Source organism: Megalops cyprinoides, chromosome 20 (assembly GCF_013368585.1).
Source record: "Megalops cyprinoides isolate fMegCyp1 chromosome 20, fMegCyp1.pri, whole genome shotgun sequence".
Classification (NCBI taxonomy): Eukaryota; Metazoa; Chordata; class Actinopteri; order Elopiformes; family Megalopidae; genus Megalops; species Megalops cyprinoides.
This window is the reverse complement of record NC_050602.1, coordinates 6807778-6824906: the sequence shown is the minus strand read 5'-3', so window position 1 is coordinate 6824906 and position 17129 is coordinate 6807778. Positions and strand designations below refer to the sequence as shown.

The window sequence follows — 17129 nt, the reverse complement described above, 5'->3', positions numbered from 1 at the left end:
CTGACCCCAGGGAAAGCGTTCGGTTTGATGTAGCAAGTGCTCACGAACCAGCCCTGTTAAATCCCCTTGGCTTGGTGTGTGCTTGGCACACCCAACTAAAAACTCTCCCAAGGGTCTGTTTTCCAATGTGAACCAAACCAGAGAAGTTCATATTACTACACTTGGATATATGTGAAAAGTAATAATAGCATATAATAGATATGCTGCCCATCGTATTTCAGAAGACGGCCCTAGAAGGCCTTAAAAGCAACATTCTGAAGGTGCATATTTGCTGGGGCCCATCCCACTTGCATCAGGTGACCAATCAAGAGGCTGGGACTAAGGTGGAGTTAGTTGGGGAGAGAACTCCTGGGTAAGAGAGGTGAAGGGATCTCTCTCTCTCTCTGACTGCTTGCTGCCACGCGAGACACCCAGAAGGCTCCTCCACCACCGACTGGACGCCGCTCACAATAAATGATAGAACCTTTTTTTTGAGCCGACAAGCGGGAACAATCTGATTGGTTGCTGGCCACTTGGTTGGGTTGTTCGGTTGATGGTACCAGGAGGAAGGTTGACGTTGATGCAGCAGGCAGTGGCTGGGGATGGTGGGGGTGGGAGGACGACACTTAGGTCTTCCACAAGGTGATGGGATTTTGGAGGTGGATGTATAGGACAGGGGGCCAGCGAAGGGGGGGGGCAGGGTGGGAGGGGTGTGTATGTCTGCCCTACCCATAAAACCAAAGTCTTTGCTCAGCAGAATGTGACAGTAACTTATGACAATTTATATCACAGTGACAAACCAGTAGTGTCAGAAGTATGAGTAAAATACAAAATATGAGCCAAATGCATGATATGAAGTATATTTACATATATTTTACATACAGCAAGCAATTCTCCTTGCCTCTGGAGCAATTATGTGAAAACACCTATATAATGGAAATGGATCTTTGAAAACTCAATATAATATAACCTTATGAGTTATGAGCTAACATATCAAAAAGCTTTTGAAATGAGAACTTCAACTTGTCAGCTGGGATAACATGGTACAGAAGTATGAAGTATGTACCATATGTGCACTTCGCCTTTTTGCCATCTGGGTCATCTGATTGGCCAGAAAATGAAGTAAAGCCAATGACTGCAAACTGACCAGGTTTATATTGATTGTGAAAGACTGTGCTTAACAAATTTTCCTATTGCTGGCATTTTTTCATTATTTCTATAATCAGCAAAGCGGAATGTGGGGAGTTTGAATACAAGCCCTCCCTTATTAATGATGGATATTAGCCCTAACTGAGGCCTGTGTGACATTTTTGTTTTGTAATTATGAATAATTTTATTGTGGGAATTATCAGATAATAAGGACGCAGAATATGAAAACAGTAAAACGTGTGGATTATGATATTAATTTTTGGCCCTGAAATGTGCTCTCTGGGGTCCAGTGTGTGCTTAGGTGTTTTGGGAGAACACAGAGAGAGGGGCGTCCTTTACAAAAACATACTGCAGGATAGGCCCACTGATAAAAAGCTTCAGCCAAAAGGACCATGGGATATTTCTAGAAGGGACAGCTGACTCCAAACTCTTATATTTAGGGTAAGCTTGGTACCATATTTAATTCAGCTTGTTTTGTGGGTGAATACCATGGTAAATGTAAACATGACCATATCAGTTTAGGTCTTTGTAAAAAGGCGAGTAGGACTGTGTGAAGTAGTAAATACCATAGAGTTTACAAAATTGGGAGCTATGTACAAAGTGGGGCCTGTGGGTGGGTTCATTTCACTGCATAACGGATGGTGAGGTTGGTCTGAGACCCGAAATGGGAGGTACAGCGGGAGGGGGAGTGCGAGGGGGAGTTGCTGGAGGAAGTGGACCTGGATGAGACTGGGGAGACGGCTGGGGAGTTCCTGGGAGACAGACCCATCCACTGCAACGAAGACAGCGCCTTGTCAAAGATGTTACCACCTGGCTTCCTGGAGGGGTGCGCCCGAGGAATGTCCAACAGCGCCCCCTGCCCGGCAGAGGACCTGCTGCGCCGTATGGGATACTGCCTCAGCTGGTAGAACGCGGACGATGGCGCAGACGCCGCGAGGTTGAGCTCGGGCTCCTCCTCCTCGCAGGCGGGCCAGCCGGGCGGGGACACCGACAGGGGGATGCTGAGGAAGTTTCCGGACGACTCAGAGTACGAGCGCCTCTCCTTGGGCATCATGGCCCGCAGCGAGCGCTCGGGGGCTGAGGCGGACAGGTCGAACTGGTACGACCCGAACGGCCCCAGGTCCCACGGCTCCTGGAGGCTCTCGAAGCTGGCGGCGTAGCGCAGCCCCGCCGCGCTCCCCCTCCGGCCCTCGCTGGGCGGGGCGTACTCCTCCTCCACGTCCACCTCTATTCTAATGCAGGGCGAGTGCGACTTGGCCCTCTGCCTGCAGGCGTCGGGTCTCTGCAGCGAGCCCTTCGGACTAACCGGCGATCGCTCGGGGCTGCGTCCGCGGGCCTTGGTGCCGGCCCTCTTGGCCTTCAGCTCCTGGACGTGCTGGCTGATCTCGTGGGCCAGTTCCAGCTTGTCCACGTCCACGGACACTTGGATTTTGGGGACGTTGCACGGCTGCTGCTGCTGCTGCTGCCTCTGCTGCTGTCTCTGTTGCTGCGGCGGCCGCTGAGGCTGCCTTGCGGCCTGGGCCCTGCTGGAGGAAGGCAGGTTAATGGGGTGGGAGGGGGCCCTGCGGGGGGCCTGCTGCCGGGGGAGGAGGCGGGCCTGGGGGGCCTGCCCCGTCTCGTGGAACGAGTGGTGTGGCTGCACCGGGAGGCGGGGGGAGTTACTTTGGGACTGCTTCAGGACCTGAAATGGGGGACCACAGATGGCGTTAAAAGCATGCAGACAAGGCGGCAGCAAAGACACATTTCACTGTACCCAGATCAGACAAGGTGGACGCACACTGGCACATAAGCGCATGAGGCAACACATCTTTTACCACAAAAGGAGGTTACACCAGGACCTGCATTACAGCAGCTAGAGTCATAACCCATTAAGCTTACAGGGCTGAATCTGCACTCATCACCAAGTCCCATTTTCTAAACCACAGCTCATTCAAACAGGGCCTTCAAAAACACAGCTGTCAGAGGTGCTCCTCGGCGCTGTGAGAGAACGGTTTGTTAACCAGCCCCATAAGGAAAAACTGTGAGTGTGGGAACACCACTGGTGCTCTCCTGAAGAGCTCCACCCTCTCAGTCCTGTTATCTCAGGTGTAGCTGAGCCACTTTCTGAGATGTGGACAAACCCCACCCCCCGGCTGCCGAAGCTCCTACCTCCTTGGCCCAGGCTGGCTTGTCGCTGGGGTTCACCGCGTCCTTGTAGTGATAGAGCTGCTTCTTGTCGGCAGGCCTGGCCTCCTGCTGCTGCTGCTGCTGCAGGGACACCAGGTACGCCCTCTCCTGCTGCAGCTGCCTCTGCAGCCGCTCTGCCTGCCGCTGCTCCTCCAGCTGCTTCCGCTTATACTCCTGCGCACACACACGCACACACACACACACACACACACACACACACACACACACACACACACACACACACACACACACACAGAGGGAGGGAGGTCAGTGACCCGGGGGCCTCACACCACTGCTGGGGAGACACCTGACAAGGGGCCATGCACTGGAACATGCACACAGACACAGGGACCAATACCGAGGGCTCTACCGGGGTCACATGACACGGGACGGACCAATACTGAGGGTGGTTGAGGTCATATGAGGTAGGCTGAACCAATACCAAAGGCTCTCGGGGTGGGGTGGGAAGGGTTCACATGACACTGGACCAATACAGTGGGCATGCAGTGTGAAACGACAGGGGGCTAGGCCAACGTGCACGGTCGAGGGTCACGTGATGGCCGCTCTTCCGAAAGGGGGGGACTGGTCAGGGTTGGGCAGGGCAGGAGGACCACAGAGCGCGCCGGCCCGCCGTTTTTAATCAATGATTTCACATCCCGCTGCTTTTTTGGACAGGGAACAATCCGCAGAGCTTCCATTGACCGCGAGCGGAAATTAAACGAGCGCTCTGATGAAGCTCCTGGCAGCTCCGCCATGTAAAATGGATCTCCCCTCTCAAGCGCCAGGGCTGGGGGGAAGGCACCCAGATCAGAGCACCGCCCTGGACGGGGAGCAAAGCCAGGCTGATCTGAGTTTAATTGGACTGCCTAACCTTTACATCTGTGCCACAAAAACCGAATAATTACAGTTAAAATAAAAGAGGAGGAAGGGTAGCAGAATATATGAGCTCTGGGGTCTGTGGAAAGGGGGGGGGGCATTATTACATAATTCACCTGGAAGCGGAATATAGAAAAAAAAGAGCTCTGAGAATCAGATTCTGACTTTTGTAGACAACCACGAGTCTGTAGACAGTGGACAGCTACAGCAAAGAAAAACTGCCTCTGCGTCTTCAATATGCAAACCATCCCTTGGCATGATACCGTTGTGACCCAATGACCGCAGAGTCTTCTGGTACAATGTGGAGGGAGGAGGGGAGGGGAGACTTGCTAATAATTGGCCAATGACAGGTGGGTGAAATATGGCAGGGACCGCCCCCTCTCCGATCTGTGGCATTCAGTAAAAACTAAACAAAAGATTCAGAGTGTCCTAGGGGCCGAAGCAGACAGTGTGCTAATACACTTCCAGAGAGAGAACGTGAGAGAGAGAGAGGCACGTTCCTTATCCTGGTGCTGGCACCACTGTAATTAAAGCAGAGGTTTACAGCCAGCCAAGTGCCAGGCAGCTTGCCCCCCCCCCCCCCGGAGGGTCTGCTGGGATTGGACGAGCCGCTGGAGGGGAGCGGCGTGACTCCTATCGCTGTCTGAGCACCTGAGCGCCGGGCGGCAGAGTTCGGGGCTGCAAATCACCGTGGCGCCAGACGTGGCAACGGAATAAATCAGCTGTCTCCGTCTTTACCGCCATTCTCGCTTGCGGGTGGCTGTGCAGAGGGAAACGGATACTGTCACAGCCTTTTCAGACCGGTCCCTCCATCTGAGAGACTGGCAGAGGAACCCCATGTGCCTTTAACACTTATTACTCAATTATGATTACTGCTGCATGCATTTACATGCAATACCATTTTTACCACCCAAACAGACTACTTTAAATGCTTCACATGGGAGGACCAACTAGGAACAGGACCAAAGCAAAACTCATTATGTTATCCATAGGTGCGTATGTAGGTGTAGATATGCACACACATGCACATAAATGTATACACACACGTTATATCCAAACAACTTTTGCTACAGTATTAGCATTGTAGCATTTTTAACTTAAGAATCAGTCAGGCAACCTTTACTGATCCTCGTTCCAGTAGGTGATCACACAGCCACAGGGAACATGCACGAGAGGAGAAACAGGTCGGAGCCACGAGCGGGAGGGGTGGGGCCACAAGGAAGAGGGGGCGGGCCATGAGCAGGAGGGGTGGGGCCACGAGGAGGAGGGGGCGGGCAGGGGGGAGGGGGGTGGACAGAGGGAGCCCCTGTGCCTTTACCAGAAGAAGAGCCTGCTCCTGTAGGAGCTGCTGCTGCAGGATCTCTAACTGTCTCTGCTCCTCCTCCAGCTGACGGCGGATATACTCCTGCAGCCCCGGTCAGCGTGAGGGAGAGAGAGAGAGCGGTGATTCACCCAGACAGACCGGGCCCGAGGGCAAGCAAGAGGGAGAGAGGGAGAGGGAGAGAGAGAGGGCGAGAGAGAGAAAAGGGCAAGTGAGAGAGAGAGAGAGAGAGAGAGAGAGAGAGAGCGAGAGGGAAATGCTGAGGGGGAGAAAGAGGGGTGGGGGGGAGAGAGTGGTGGGGGAAGAGAGAGAGAAAGGCAGAGGGAGAGAGAGAGCAAGAGCGAGAGATGTAGAGGGAGAGAGAGAGGAACATCTCTAGAGCTTTTCCCCAGTTCCCTTTGTGGCACTTTTAAATGTGAGAGAGACAGAAAGAGAGAGAGAGCAAGAGAGAGACAAGAGAGCAAGGGAGAGAGACACATTTCAACAGCTTTTTTTCCCCTTCCTTTGTGACATCTTACAATGCAAGAGAGGCAGTGAGAGAAAGAGGCAGAGGGTGGAGAGAAAGAGAAAGAGCAAGGGTGACCAAGAACACAAACCAAAAGGGGAGGCATTAGCCTCCTAGCCTCCCCCCGAAGTGGGAGAAGTAGTCAAGGACAGCTGGGGACACGCCAGTGAAGCTACAGTCACCCCGTTGTAAGGACCACACAACCGTCAGAGGGCTGTGCTCCAAAGCAAAGACAGCCACCGTCATTAAACCGCCAACCCTCGCCCTGTTAATGACCGGTCAAGGGCGGAAGACGGCTCTCTTAGACCGAACGCTTCCGCGGCGGGAAAAATCAGCAGTTAGGCCCGTCACCCGGAGCCAGCCTCGGTCCGCAGCGCTAAAGCAAGCAGAAATTACCCACGGCTTCTCGCGATTAGTCACCCAGACAGTGCTGCGGCTGTCGTGTCGTTTCAGGGCACTTATTCTTGGAGGGTTGGGGAGGGGGTTGGGACAGGAGGAGGGGAAATGCGGTAACATGGGAGTCACTCTCAGGCAGCCTGTGCTGATATTTTTTTAAAACCCATCCACGTCTCTGCCGGGATGTGCGGTGCGCTAATTAGCCTTATCCTCGGGGAGGGATACACCTGAAGGAATCGAAGATGTAAGCTATAGAGAGACAGAGAGAGAGAGAGAAAGAGAGAGAGATATTTCATGTTCTCTATTTTCAGAGCTGTTTGTGCTACGGCCGTTAGTGTCAATATTATGTCGTGTGTCGTGCCCATAAGGCATTTGAGCTCAGCTGAACTGAAAGGAGAGAGAGGGCAAAATGGGAAAGAGAGAGAGACAGAGAGGATGAGACTGCCAGAGAACAGACAAGAGGGCAGGCAGAAAGAAAAACGAGAGAAAGAGAGAGAGAGAGAGAGATGGGTATTGAATGTGACATTAAACCGTGGCCGTGACTGAAGGGTTCACCTCCGCGTGGCATTATAGCGGAGCGCCGGCGCGAGTGACAGACTGCAGCCACTCTTTCACCCACACGGGGTCACCTGACACCTCGTCACCGTGGCTCTCATCCCAGACAGAGCGCTCTGCCATCCAGTCCTGCAGCAGCCGCCGGCCACGCTAACAGCGCTGTGATCTGCACTGTACCCCAGAGGAGGATAACCTGGTAGCACAAACAGGTCTGACATCCTCAAGACACACGATCACGCACACACACACATATACACACGCACGCACGCGCGTAGGGGACAAATACACACAAACATGTATACACACACGAGCACGCACACGCACACACAGCTTCGCAGTACTGGTTATTTATACACACACACCACACTAGCGTACACTCACAGGGGTGTAATTATGCCTGACAGCTCAGACGCTGTGAGGACACCGATGTTCCCCTCCACTCCGCTGCTCTCTCCTTCTCTCTCCCCTCCTTCTCCTCTCTCCTTTCCTTCCTCCTCTCCCCACCCCGCAGTGTGATCACTTAGCTCTCGACCCCCTACCGCCCTCTCCCTGGCAGGAGCGGGTTATCACAGCCCGGTGACTCAGCACGGCCGCGGGGGCGAGTCGCACACCCCCCCCTGCACACAGCCGGGGGCTTATCAGAGGAAATGGACTACGAGCAGGGCTTATATGGTCAACCGCAGCAGCAGGGCAGATAGGAGCGGAAGTCAGCCACGCTTGGCCTCAAACTCCACTCTGGAGGGACCGTGCCAAGACTCTTATCTCCCCCGGCAACAGCTCAGCCTCTCTTTGGACCCAGTGCTGTTGCCCCTGGCGTCCACTGATTATGACATCAGCAACATGTTGCGACGCGCTTCTAGATTATATGGTGAATTGAGCGCATTTATTTTATAAAAGGTAAAAAATGAACTCAGTTCTACCTCAGCATCATACACAGCATGTATGAAAAGGAGTAATCATTTTGTCTTCTACTGTAATTTAAAAGACAATAACTAATTTCAGTCAAGTTAAAAATTCAAATGAATCATGTAATTGTTCCTTCTGCAATGGGCTGCTGTTTCTGTGTACGGCAGGGGACACATTTAGAATGTAAAATGACTTCAGCAGCTTTCAAATTCGGTGTTCAAATCTGATCCAGCATTAGTGGCAATTTATCAACTGAATGGTTGCGTTAAATCAAGAAATTATTAATGCGGGATGCCTGTGGGGGAACATCACAAGATCAGAACCAGCTAAGCAACACAGGGCCCGATGCATCTTGTGTGTCCTTTTTAACTTCCCAGTGCGCCTACCGAACTCCCTGCGGAAAAACACAACTTCTCTGCCCTTAAGAAAAGACAATGATTAAAAACAGAAATGTGTTAGTCTGAGACACTCCGTTCAGCCTGTATGGAGCGTTTTATCGGCTGTCAGAGATCTTTAATTGGACCATGAATCAAAGGGGTGAGCGCCAGAGTTCCAGTGCAGGATAAATCACAGCATGGAGTGGAGGAAAACATGGGACTGCGTGTGTGTGTGTATGCGTGTGTGTGTGTGTGTGTGACAGTCTATTGCAGTGTGTCTATGAGGGAGAGTGTATGGATGAGAGAAATCAGGCGATAAGATGTGTGTGTTTCAGTGTGTTTATATGCAAGTTTGTATGTGTGTACATGTGCGTATGCATGAGTGTGTGTACCTGCTCTCTGCCTTCCTCCTCTCCTGAGTTGAGTGTGTATGTACAAGTAGGTGTACGTACGAGTATACGTATAAGCGTGTGTATATGTACCTGCTCACGCTCTGCCTGTCTCCTCTCCTCCTCTCTCCTGAGCTGCTCCATCTCCTCGTAGCGCCTCCTCTGCTCGCGCTCCTGCTGCTTCCTGAGCTCCCGTTCCCGACGCTGTTGCTGCGGGACGGAGGAGGAAAGCCGTTATTACACACACCTACTGTGCACAGTCTGCACCCGCTGCACCGCTTCACACGGAAGCACACCACGAAGAGCGGAATGGTCTCCTTGCGAGAGCCAGTGTGCTAGGGTGTAGTTCCATCTGTCCGCCACTAGATGGCAGGAGCACACACATACGGGTATACACAAACATGGGCGCACACACACACTCCGTTTCTCTCAAAACCACACACACACACACACACACACACACACACACACACACACACACACACACACACACACCTCAAAGAGGAATGGAGAGGCCAGCTGACTGCTGGCCAAGCTGAGGGTCATTGACAGGAGTGATATCGATATCTGGACATAAAGAAATTACTCGGCAGCCTCTGGAATACAAATCCAGGCGGAGCTGGGGCGAAGCACAGAGGGGGGCATTTGAAGGGCGGGTGTTTCTTTGCCGATGGGCCGTCCGCTCTCTCCCCTGCGCTCCTGCACTGAGCCGAATACCAATGCCACAGGGCCTCAGGCCAGGGGACCTGAAGGGGGCGCAGCCACAAGGGAGACGCCTTTCCGGGATGCCCCGCAAAAACAAATTTTTGGATAACAAATTATGAGCATTGCAAAAATAACTAAGGTGGGGCTGAGACCATTTTCGCCTTTGAGGGGGATTTCTTTACGTTCGTGCACAGCTGTGAATGCCACATGCCAAGCTAAGTAATGGAAGTCCATGGGTATGCCGGGTATCCCCTGGTAATGGACCAATGGAGCGCCTTGAATATACATACATGTGTAACCAGAAATTCTGCAAACACCAATGATTCAGACAAGCTTCCTTGGGCTAAAGGGTCCTAAAGCTCTCAGATCCAAGCCAAAATGGAAGCAGTAAGCCACAGATAGAGACATCAGCTTAACTGAGCATGCTCCAACTTAATGAGGAACCAAATGAGAGTGACACACCGTCATTTCTAAGCTTGTCTCTGTCACCTGTAACGGCATGGTACACACAGCCTTTCCCCTAACACCTCTCTTACTGGGCTCAGACTCATTTTCAAGCACATAAGCCTCTGTAATGAATTACACAAGAATGGGACACAAGACATTACGCATTCTATCTGCTGCTGTAAGATCTGCAAATGTGGTTTTTCCCCCTCTTGTAGCTCTCATATGAAAACTACCTCCCAAAGCACAGAACAGGTGAAACAAGTTCTGGGTCGGCACCTAAGGCCATCCTATGGGATTTCTGGAACACGGCAAAGAATTCAGTGTCAAATTGAGCGTTATTATCTTGGGCACTTATTTGCCTGGCAGATAATCTTATCCAAGAGGGCTTGCATAAAACACCTTCTTATGTTTCAAACCCCGATCACGGTGCTCAACCTGCACAGCTTCAGTAAATATCCAGCTGTATAAATGGTCCAAGTGTAAACTGTATGCTGCCCGTAGGGTACCTGCTATTTTCTATGCAAATACAGCTTTGGGGGCATGGTTCAGCTTGCCACAAACACGGCCCTGCACCGATGTTTGTCCGAGCCTGGCCTGCTGTGGTGGCCCCTGGTATCCTGGAGGGTACTGCTAGGTAAGCAATTGGGTGTCGACCCGATTCTGCCATTGAGAAGAGCGGAGAGAACTTCTCGTAACAGCTGTCGCCACGCTGCAAGGTTTCTGAGGGCTGCAAAAACATTAACACATACGGCACCCACACCCAGACTGAACGTCCGCTCGGAGCGTTTTCCGAACGTTCCGCCAACACCCTCCCAGGGCGAGGACTCGCTGTGCAATCCTCGTGGGAACGATCCCCGTGGGAACTCCGACCCAGACCAGGGCTTTTCCCCTTTCAGACGCGATCAGGGGTTCGCTCCTTTAAGCCCTCCGTTTGCCAAAAGGCAAAGAAATAAAGTTTTACTCTGTGAAAAATCCCAGCTCTCATCCCTAACAGAGCAGTCCTTGTGACTGCGGCCTTTTCCGACAGCTTATTCAGGAAAGCACGCCGAGCACAATGGCACTTTTCTCTGCCTCTGAAATAACAGTGATATTATGGCTTAGCGTGTAACGCCGGCAATCGCATTAGAGGCAGAAAATCTTAATCTCAGCGTATTCGTATTCCATTAGTTTCAGATAGTGGGAAATTGGTTATTTTTTTAAAATCTATTTTTCCTAATGGTAAAAACAACAAAACGCTGATTTCAAATTAGCACAAATGACTGACTATAGAGGTGGCTCTCCCCTGTTTGACTGCAGCTGAGAATGGCATGACAGCTTTGAGGGTTTTTATGAGGGCTTTTATGTCATTTAGAACACAAGCACAGGCACAGACATGCAAACACATTCAAGCTTGGGTGTACACACACACACACACACACACACACACGTGCCCGTACACATACACACAAAAATACACAGAAATTCATACACATACACACTTGCGTATGCAAGTACGTACACATGTAAACATACACAAATGCACACAACACAAATCACACAGACAGGCACACACATATGCATATCTCCATGAAAGGCCTATCAAGCCTGCGCCCTGCTGGTGGTGGTCGGACGCTGTGACAACGTCGACGCGAAGGTGACACGGGTCAGCGGCGTGTGCCGCAGTGAGGTCACCCCGCCATCACCCACCTCCTCCAGCCTCCGCCTCTGCTCCTTCTGCTCCTCGATGCGCTTCTGCCTCTCCGCCAGCAGTTGGCGCTTGTGCTCCTCGTTCTGCTGCTGCTCCAGCTGCTGTCTGCGCAGGGCCTCCGACCGCTCCTTATTGGCTAGCTGCAGGCGCAGGAAGTCCCGCCTCAGGGTCGACTCCCCGGGGATGTTGATGAGAGAGCTGTGTGGGGAGGCGGGGGGGGGGGGGGGGGGGATCCTTGACTCGTGTGCATCGTTAAGCGCCAAGCATGCTTCCATTAACACAGACAGCCAGCACACGCAGTCACACACTCATCCTGACACACACCCTGACACAGATATGCAAACCCACATCACAATGCCCACACACACCCTAACCTCAACGTATACAAATCCTAAAAACACCCACACTCTAACACTGACACGCATACACACTTCTTCAGGCTGACACACACCCAAACCCCGATACAAACATGCACACAGTAACCCTGACACACACACGGCATGGTCCAACCTACCTGGGCTCGCCCATGTCATTCTCCTCCTCCTCTTCCTCACTCCCGCTGTACTCATATTCTGTCTCATCTACAACCAAGACAGATGGAGGTATGTGACCTTAGGACCCGTGAGGACGAGTGCCAGACCAGCGCCAATCACCCATCGCAGGAACTCAATTCAAACACATGAGAATGATGAAACACCGCATTCACCCAGCAGACCACCGCACTAGGGGAGGCGTGTGCATCTCAAAGCACGTTATGATGATGGTCATATTTCGGATAAAACACATCCCCCAGCCCACTTTAATCATTAGCGGCCTCTTTGGCCCCGGGCAGAGCCATTAGTGATGCAGAGGCGGGCGAAAGGCTAAGGGAAATACGTCTTCCTCAATAAGTCCTTCACTGGAGGCTTTCCAGCTGCCCATTACAGTGGGAGAGCACGCTAAAAATACAGAGCCGCGCCGTTTTAAACTTGCATTTATCTTGTCTCCACGTGAAGCGCGTAGCCAAAGAGCAGCCTGTCAGTGTAAGTAATGCTAATGGCAGAGGGACCAGAGGAGACAGCGGTGACAGGGCGCTGGGGTGGGCAGAACATTAGCACAATACTTCATACGCTACGCTTAATTCTTATAGTTATTTACACCTTTCTCCCCCTGCTTCGTTTCATTATGCTCCCTGCGGTCTTCATGCTTTGTGAGATACTCCCCTTCCCCCTCTTGTTATTGTTCGTGTGGTCATTAAATTGTGAGAGACTCACACCCCCCCCCACCCCCCAATAACCTCTTGTTGTGGTCCATGTGGTCTCTAAACAATGTGAAACTCTCAGCTTCCCCCATTTCCTCTTGGTACGGTCGACGTGGTCATTAAGCTGTATGAGATACTCACCCCCCGCGCCCATTCCACTTGGTATGGTCAATGTGGTCATTCAGCTGCGAAACTCTCACCTTTCTCCCCCCGCTTCTTTTTGGTGCGGTCGATGTGGTCCTTGAGCTGGATGCGGACCTGCCTCTCGTTGGTCTGGTCCCGGATGAAAGGGTGTTTGAGGAGCTGCTCAGTGCTGGGCCGCTGCCCGTGGTTCTTCACCAGGCAGCTCTCAATGAAAGACTGGAACTTCTTGGACCTGCCGGGTGGGTGATGGGCAGCCGGTCAGAGGTCTGGAACAACGGTCTCTCCTTCTCTGCATTTCACAACTGGAGTTGAACTTCCACTCGCACTCTTCCAGTCAAAATTATGGAGGGTGTAGTTTAGCACTACCACAGTTGTTATCGCAAACAAAAACCACATTGTTAATAGCTTGTTCACAATAAGGAATCAAGATCATAACTGACAGGCAGACAGCCATATGCCTGCTGGGTAAATACTCAGATGTCAGAGGGGGATTAGCCTGCACAATACAACATGAAACATCTTGCATGCTTCTTATACTGACATGAGCCACTAGAGCTGGTGAGCGGTCAGCAGGACGGCTGCGACCGCCCTCGGACTCACCACTTCTTGGACTTGAGTCGGGGCGCTGGATTTCGGGGGATCAGAAACAGGGCCCTCATCGGGTGCATGTCACACAGGGCTGAAGGGAGGAGGAGAGACACATTGAGAATGGACAGAAGTCACTTCCTGTGCTTGTCTGGGGCTCCTCCAAAATTGTCATATGATTGGGCTCCCGAGTGGCTCAGTCGGTAAAAGCACTCGAAATGAGTGTAGACTGAATGCTACGGCCCGGGTTTGATCCCGACCGTGTCACTAGCCGACAGTGACCGGGAGCTCACAGGCGGAGCACATTGGCTTCGTTCCGCCGGGGATAGGGGTGGGTACGTCGGCAGGGGCTTCGGTCCCATTAGCAACAGCGTCCCCTGCTGGTCGATCGTGCGCCTGTGGTCCACGTGCCAAAGCTGCATATGAAATGTCCTCCCATGACTCATCTCTGTGCTAGCTTAGCTTGTGGACCGCAGTGCAAAAAGGAGCAGCAGCTGACATCACGTGTCTCGGGGGAGGGCATGTGCTTGTCCACGCTCTCCCGGATTGACAGTGGGGGTTGTGCAATGGGACCGAACATCGATGACAAATTGGGCATTCCAAAAATTCGGGGAATTGGCCATTCCAAAATTGGGGAGAAAATGGAAAAATGGGGGAAAAAAAATTGTCATATGATTCAAGGTTGTGTCTCTTTCATTGGCTGGAACAGAATGCTCAGTTTGGCACTTTCAAATGCCCTGGCATGATTTGGAAACAGTCCCAAATGACTCTCAACTGTACCCTCCCACTGATTCAATTCTCATGAGGTTTGAGCCAATCACAAAATACCAGAGCTTCAAAGGAACAATGAACTGTGGTGAGAATCTAACCGTTTACTATACATGGTGGACGCAGCCAAAGGGTGTGCCGAGCGGTGAGTCACCCCATTAAAGAAAACGGTTGCAGTACCGTTCCCTGGATTTGACAGCTATGGTCTTACTGGGCCATATCGGCTAAGAGTCATGCCATGTTTCTCTCCCCTCGATGTGCAACGCAGCAACTACACTGTGAGGCATTTGCCAAAAGCAGCTGTATTCGTCAAAAGCAGCTGCAGCGGCAACTGTTTAGCTGGACTGGATAACAGGCACGCATGGCGACAAACTGCGGCAACAAGTCGGACAAACCCTTAGAAGTTCCACTAGTTCAACTCCATCTCACTTTATCTAAAGGGAGACCATACTCTCATCGCTACTTCCTGGTCCAGTTCGAAGGAGTTCCTGTCGCCATTTGAGGAATTCTGCCAAAGGAACTCCTGATTCAACAATGCTAAATACGTTAAATAGAGAGCCCCAGCATCTCGGCTACTATGGAGCATCTTTGCTTCCCCAGTGACGGCCTTGGAGAGAATGCCATTCACTTCACCCCCGGAGGTGGAGTTTGCAGCGACTCCTTCTGGCAATTTATGTTATACTGTTTCTCCTTTGCAAGATCACGTCTGCAGACCAAACAGCAGCACAAAATATCACTCAAGGCAGCAATCGTGGACGCCAGGCATGAGCAGGAGACACGCTGCATTACGGCTGCGACGGGACCGCACTGCAGCAGGCCGTACTGCGAGGCGGGCCTCAGGCTCGCTCACTTCTGCTTCCCAGAGAGCAAAAAGATGCAGAGACGCCGTGTTTCTTGCAAATTCCGTCCCAAACCGACCCCGCTTCCAGTGTACAAGCAGTTTGTCTTTAATTGGGTTCTGTGGAACAGGTCTGCCTTCTGTTAGTACTCACAGGTATGTGAGGAGGGATGTCAGAGTCTCCCCTGGCAACCAGCCAGTGCTGCAGGGGTGGAGGGGTGGAGTCGTGCAGGTGCCGCCAAATGGCTGGCGGCAAAGGTGGGTTGGGGGGGAGCAGGGGGCGTATATAGCAGGCATGCGGTTTGTTGTGTTTCAGGCTCGGCAGAGGAAAGACCGCACTCAGAGAAAGTGCAATGCGTTTGTTTACTTCAGTAGTGGTGCTGCTGAGAGATTCATTTAGATCTGGAAATGAGCAGGGAAGGCAATTAAAGAAATAAACACACCCAGATGACACCCCTGCTCAGACACACACACACACACACACACACAAGCACACACTCACACAGGAATTGGCCAGGGTACTTGGGGACTTGGGGGGAGGGGGAAGAGGTGTTACAGAAAAAGCAAATTTCTCTGCAGAGAAAAAACCGAAATCAATAACTAAAGTCAATACAAAATAAAAATAATGCAAAATTAATAATGCAGGAGGAAGCCATTCCCCTGAGAGTATATGCCGTACGGTATATTTCGGTACACGCTTTGAAGTCCCAAAAGTTCCAAGCGATGTTCCCTTCAAAGCAGATGGCAAGTTATGAGTTCTTTTAAAATTTTCAATATTGCCACCATAAATACAGACTTGCAGAGAAGATTAAATATGCATCTGACTGTTCCTGCACTAATATGCGCCATTGTGCAGTGAGCCATTAAGACCTGTGCTTGTCACTGGAATTTTCCACTCCCTGAGATGACAAGAGATCACACACCTTTGTCACCCCCGAAAGCTCGGGTCAGGGGAGGTCACGGTGTACTGTTTGTCAGCTGAAATGCGAGGCTGCATTGCGATGCGCTTACTCACTCCCTGTTGCAGGGGTCCTCGCTGATCCCAGGTCAGTGCACTAACAGACACTGTGGCTGCCTGTATACCTGCCTGTCTCTTCTTGAAAAGTTGAGTGGCGCAGTGAGTGTGGAACAGGTGCATGTAGTACCCCACGACCCCCCTGCCCCCACCCAAACCCCCCCCCGCCACCAGACCAGCGCAGGCACTGTTGTGACAGCAGCTGTGGCCGTCCGAACTGTAGTCCATAATTCTGCCACAGAGCACAGGTGTCCGATTTAATGACCCCCCCCCCCACCACGCGCGCACACACACAGACATGCACGCATGCACACAGGCACAGACACACGCACATACATACACAGGCACGCACACACACACACGTCTTTTACCAGGTCAGGGCACGATTTGCCAGTTATTTCCCCTGAATTGGCCTGAGTTGAGGTTTTTTTTCTGCTTTTTTATTCCCTCTGGAAAATCCACTATGCTACTTGTAAAGCAATTTGTGACAATCTGAATTGTAAATGTAAATTGTAAATGTGCTATAACAAATAAACGTGAATTGACTTGCCTTGACACGCACACAAATGCGCACACGCACAAACCTGTGACTCTGGCACCCGCTGAAGGGCACTAAGAGCGCTAAGAGCTGTTCTCTGAAAACCAATCAGCAGCTTCATAAGCTTACAGCTAAGTACCATCACACCTGGGTATCCATCCGCAGCTTGAAATTCATTTAAAGTTATTGGGGGAATGAGTCAGGGGGAACAGCAAGTCAGCAAGCACTGATGGGAAGCAGGACCACACAGATAGCGGCGCTAGCAAAGGTACATTTGGAAATGCTTGGACAGCAGGTGACTCCTGTTAGTGCCACCTACTGCGATTTCATTGTTTGCCTTTTCTATTTGGGTGCATCCCTCTCTTTTTCCAGGACCTTTTTCTCTCTTTTTTAAGCATTAAAGGCCCTGGCTATGCCTTTTATTATATTAGCTTATAACTGGTTTTAAGAATTAACGTATTACTAAAGGAATGTGGCTACTCACGTGGAGCTCCTTCGGCCATTTCAATGGCTGTGATTCCTAAGGACCATAGGTCGCTCTGA

The 17129-nt window shown here is 51.5% G+C and overlaps 1 protein-coding gene across 4 annotated transcripts in view; it reads right to left on the bottom strand.

Moving 5' to 3' along the window:
• Positions 1–17129, bottom strand: part of tnika (TRAF2 and NCK interacting kinase a) — a 97857-nt gene that overhangs the window by 21437 nt on the left and 59291 nt on the right. For 2 of the 4 annotated variants that reach the window (XM_036553971.1, XM_036553972.1), the window contains exons 8-15: positions 17071–17125; positions 13443–13521; positions 12899–13074; positions 11973–12039; positions 11458–11656; positions 8713–8829; positions 5489–5575; positions 3277–3468 (exon numbers count right to left, since the gene is read on the bottom strand). In XM_036553971.1, the coding sequence (XP_036409864.1) occupies positions 3277–3468; positions 5489–5575; positions 8713–8829; positions 11458–11656; positions 11973–12039; positions 12899–13074; positions 13443–13521; positions 17071–17125 (972 nt within the window). The remainder of the gene's footprint in view (positions 1–3276; positions 3469–5488; positions 5576–8712; positions 8830–11457; positions 11657–11972; positions 12040–12898; positions 13075–13442; positions 13522–17070; positions 17126–17129) is intronic. The other 2 variants (XM_036553973.1, XM_036553974.1) reach the window with 1 other exon arrangement.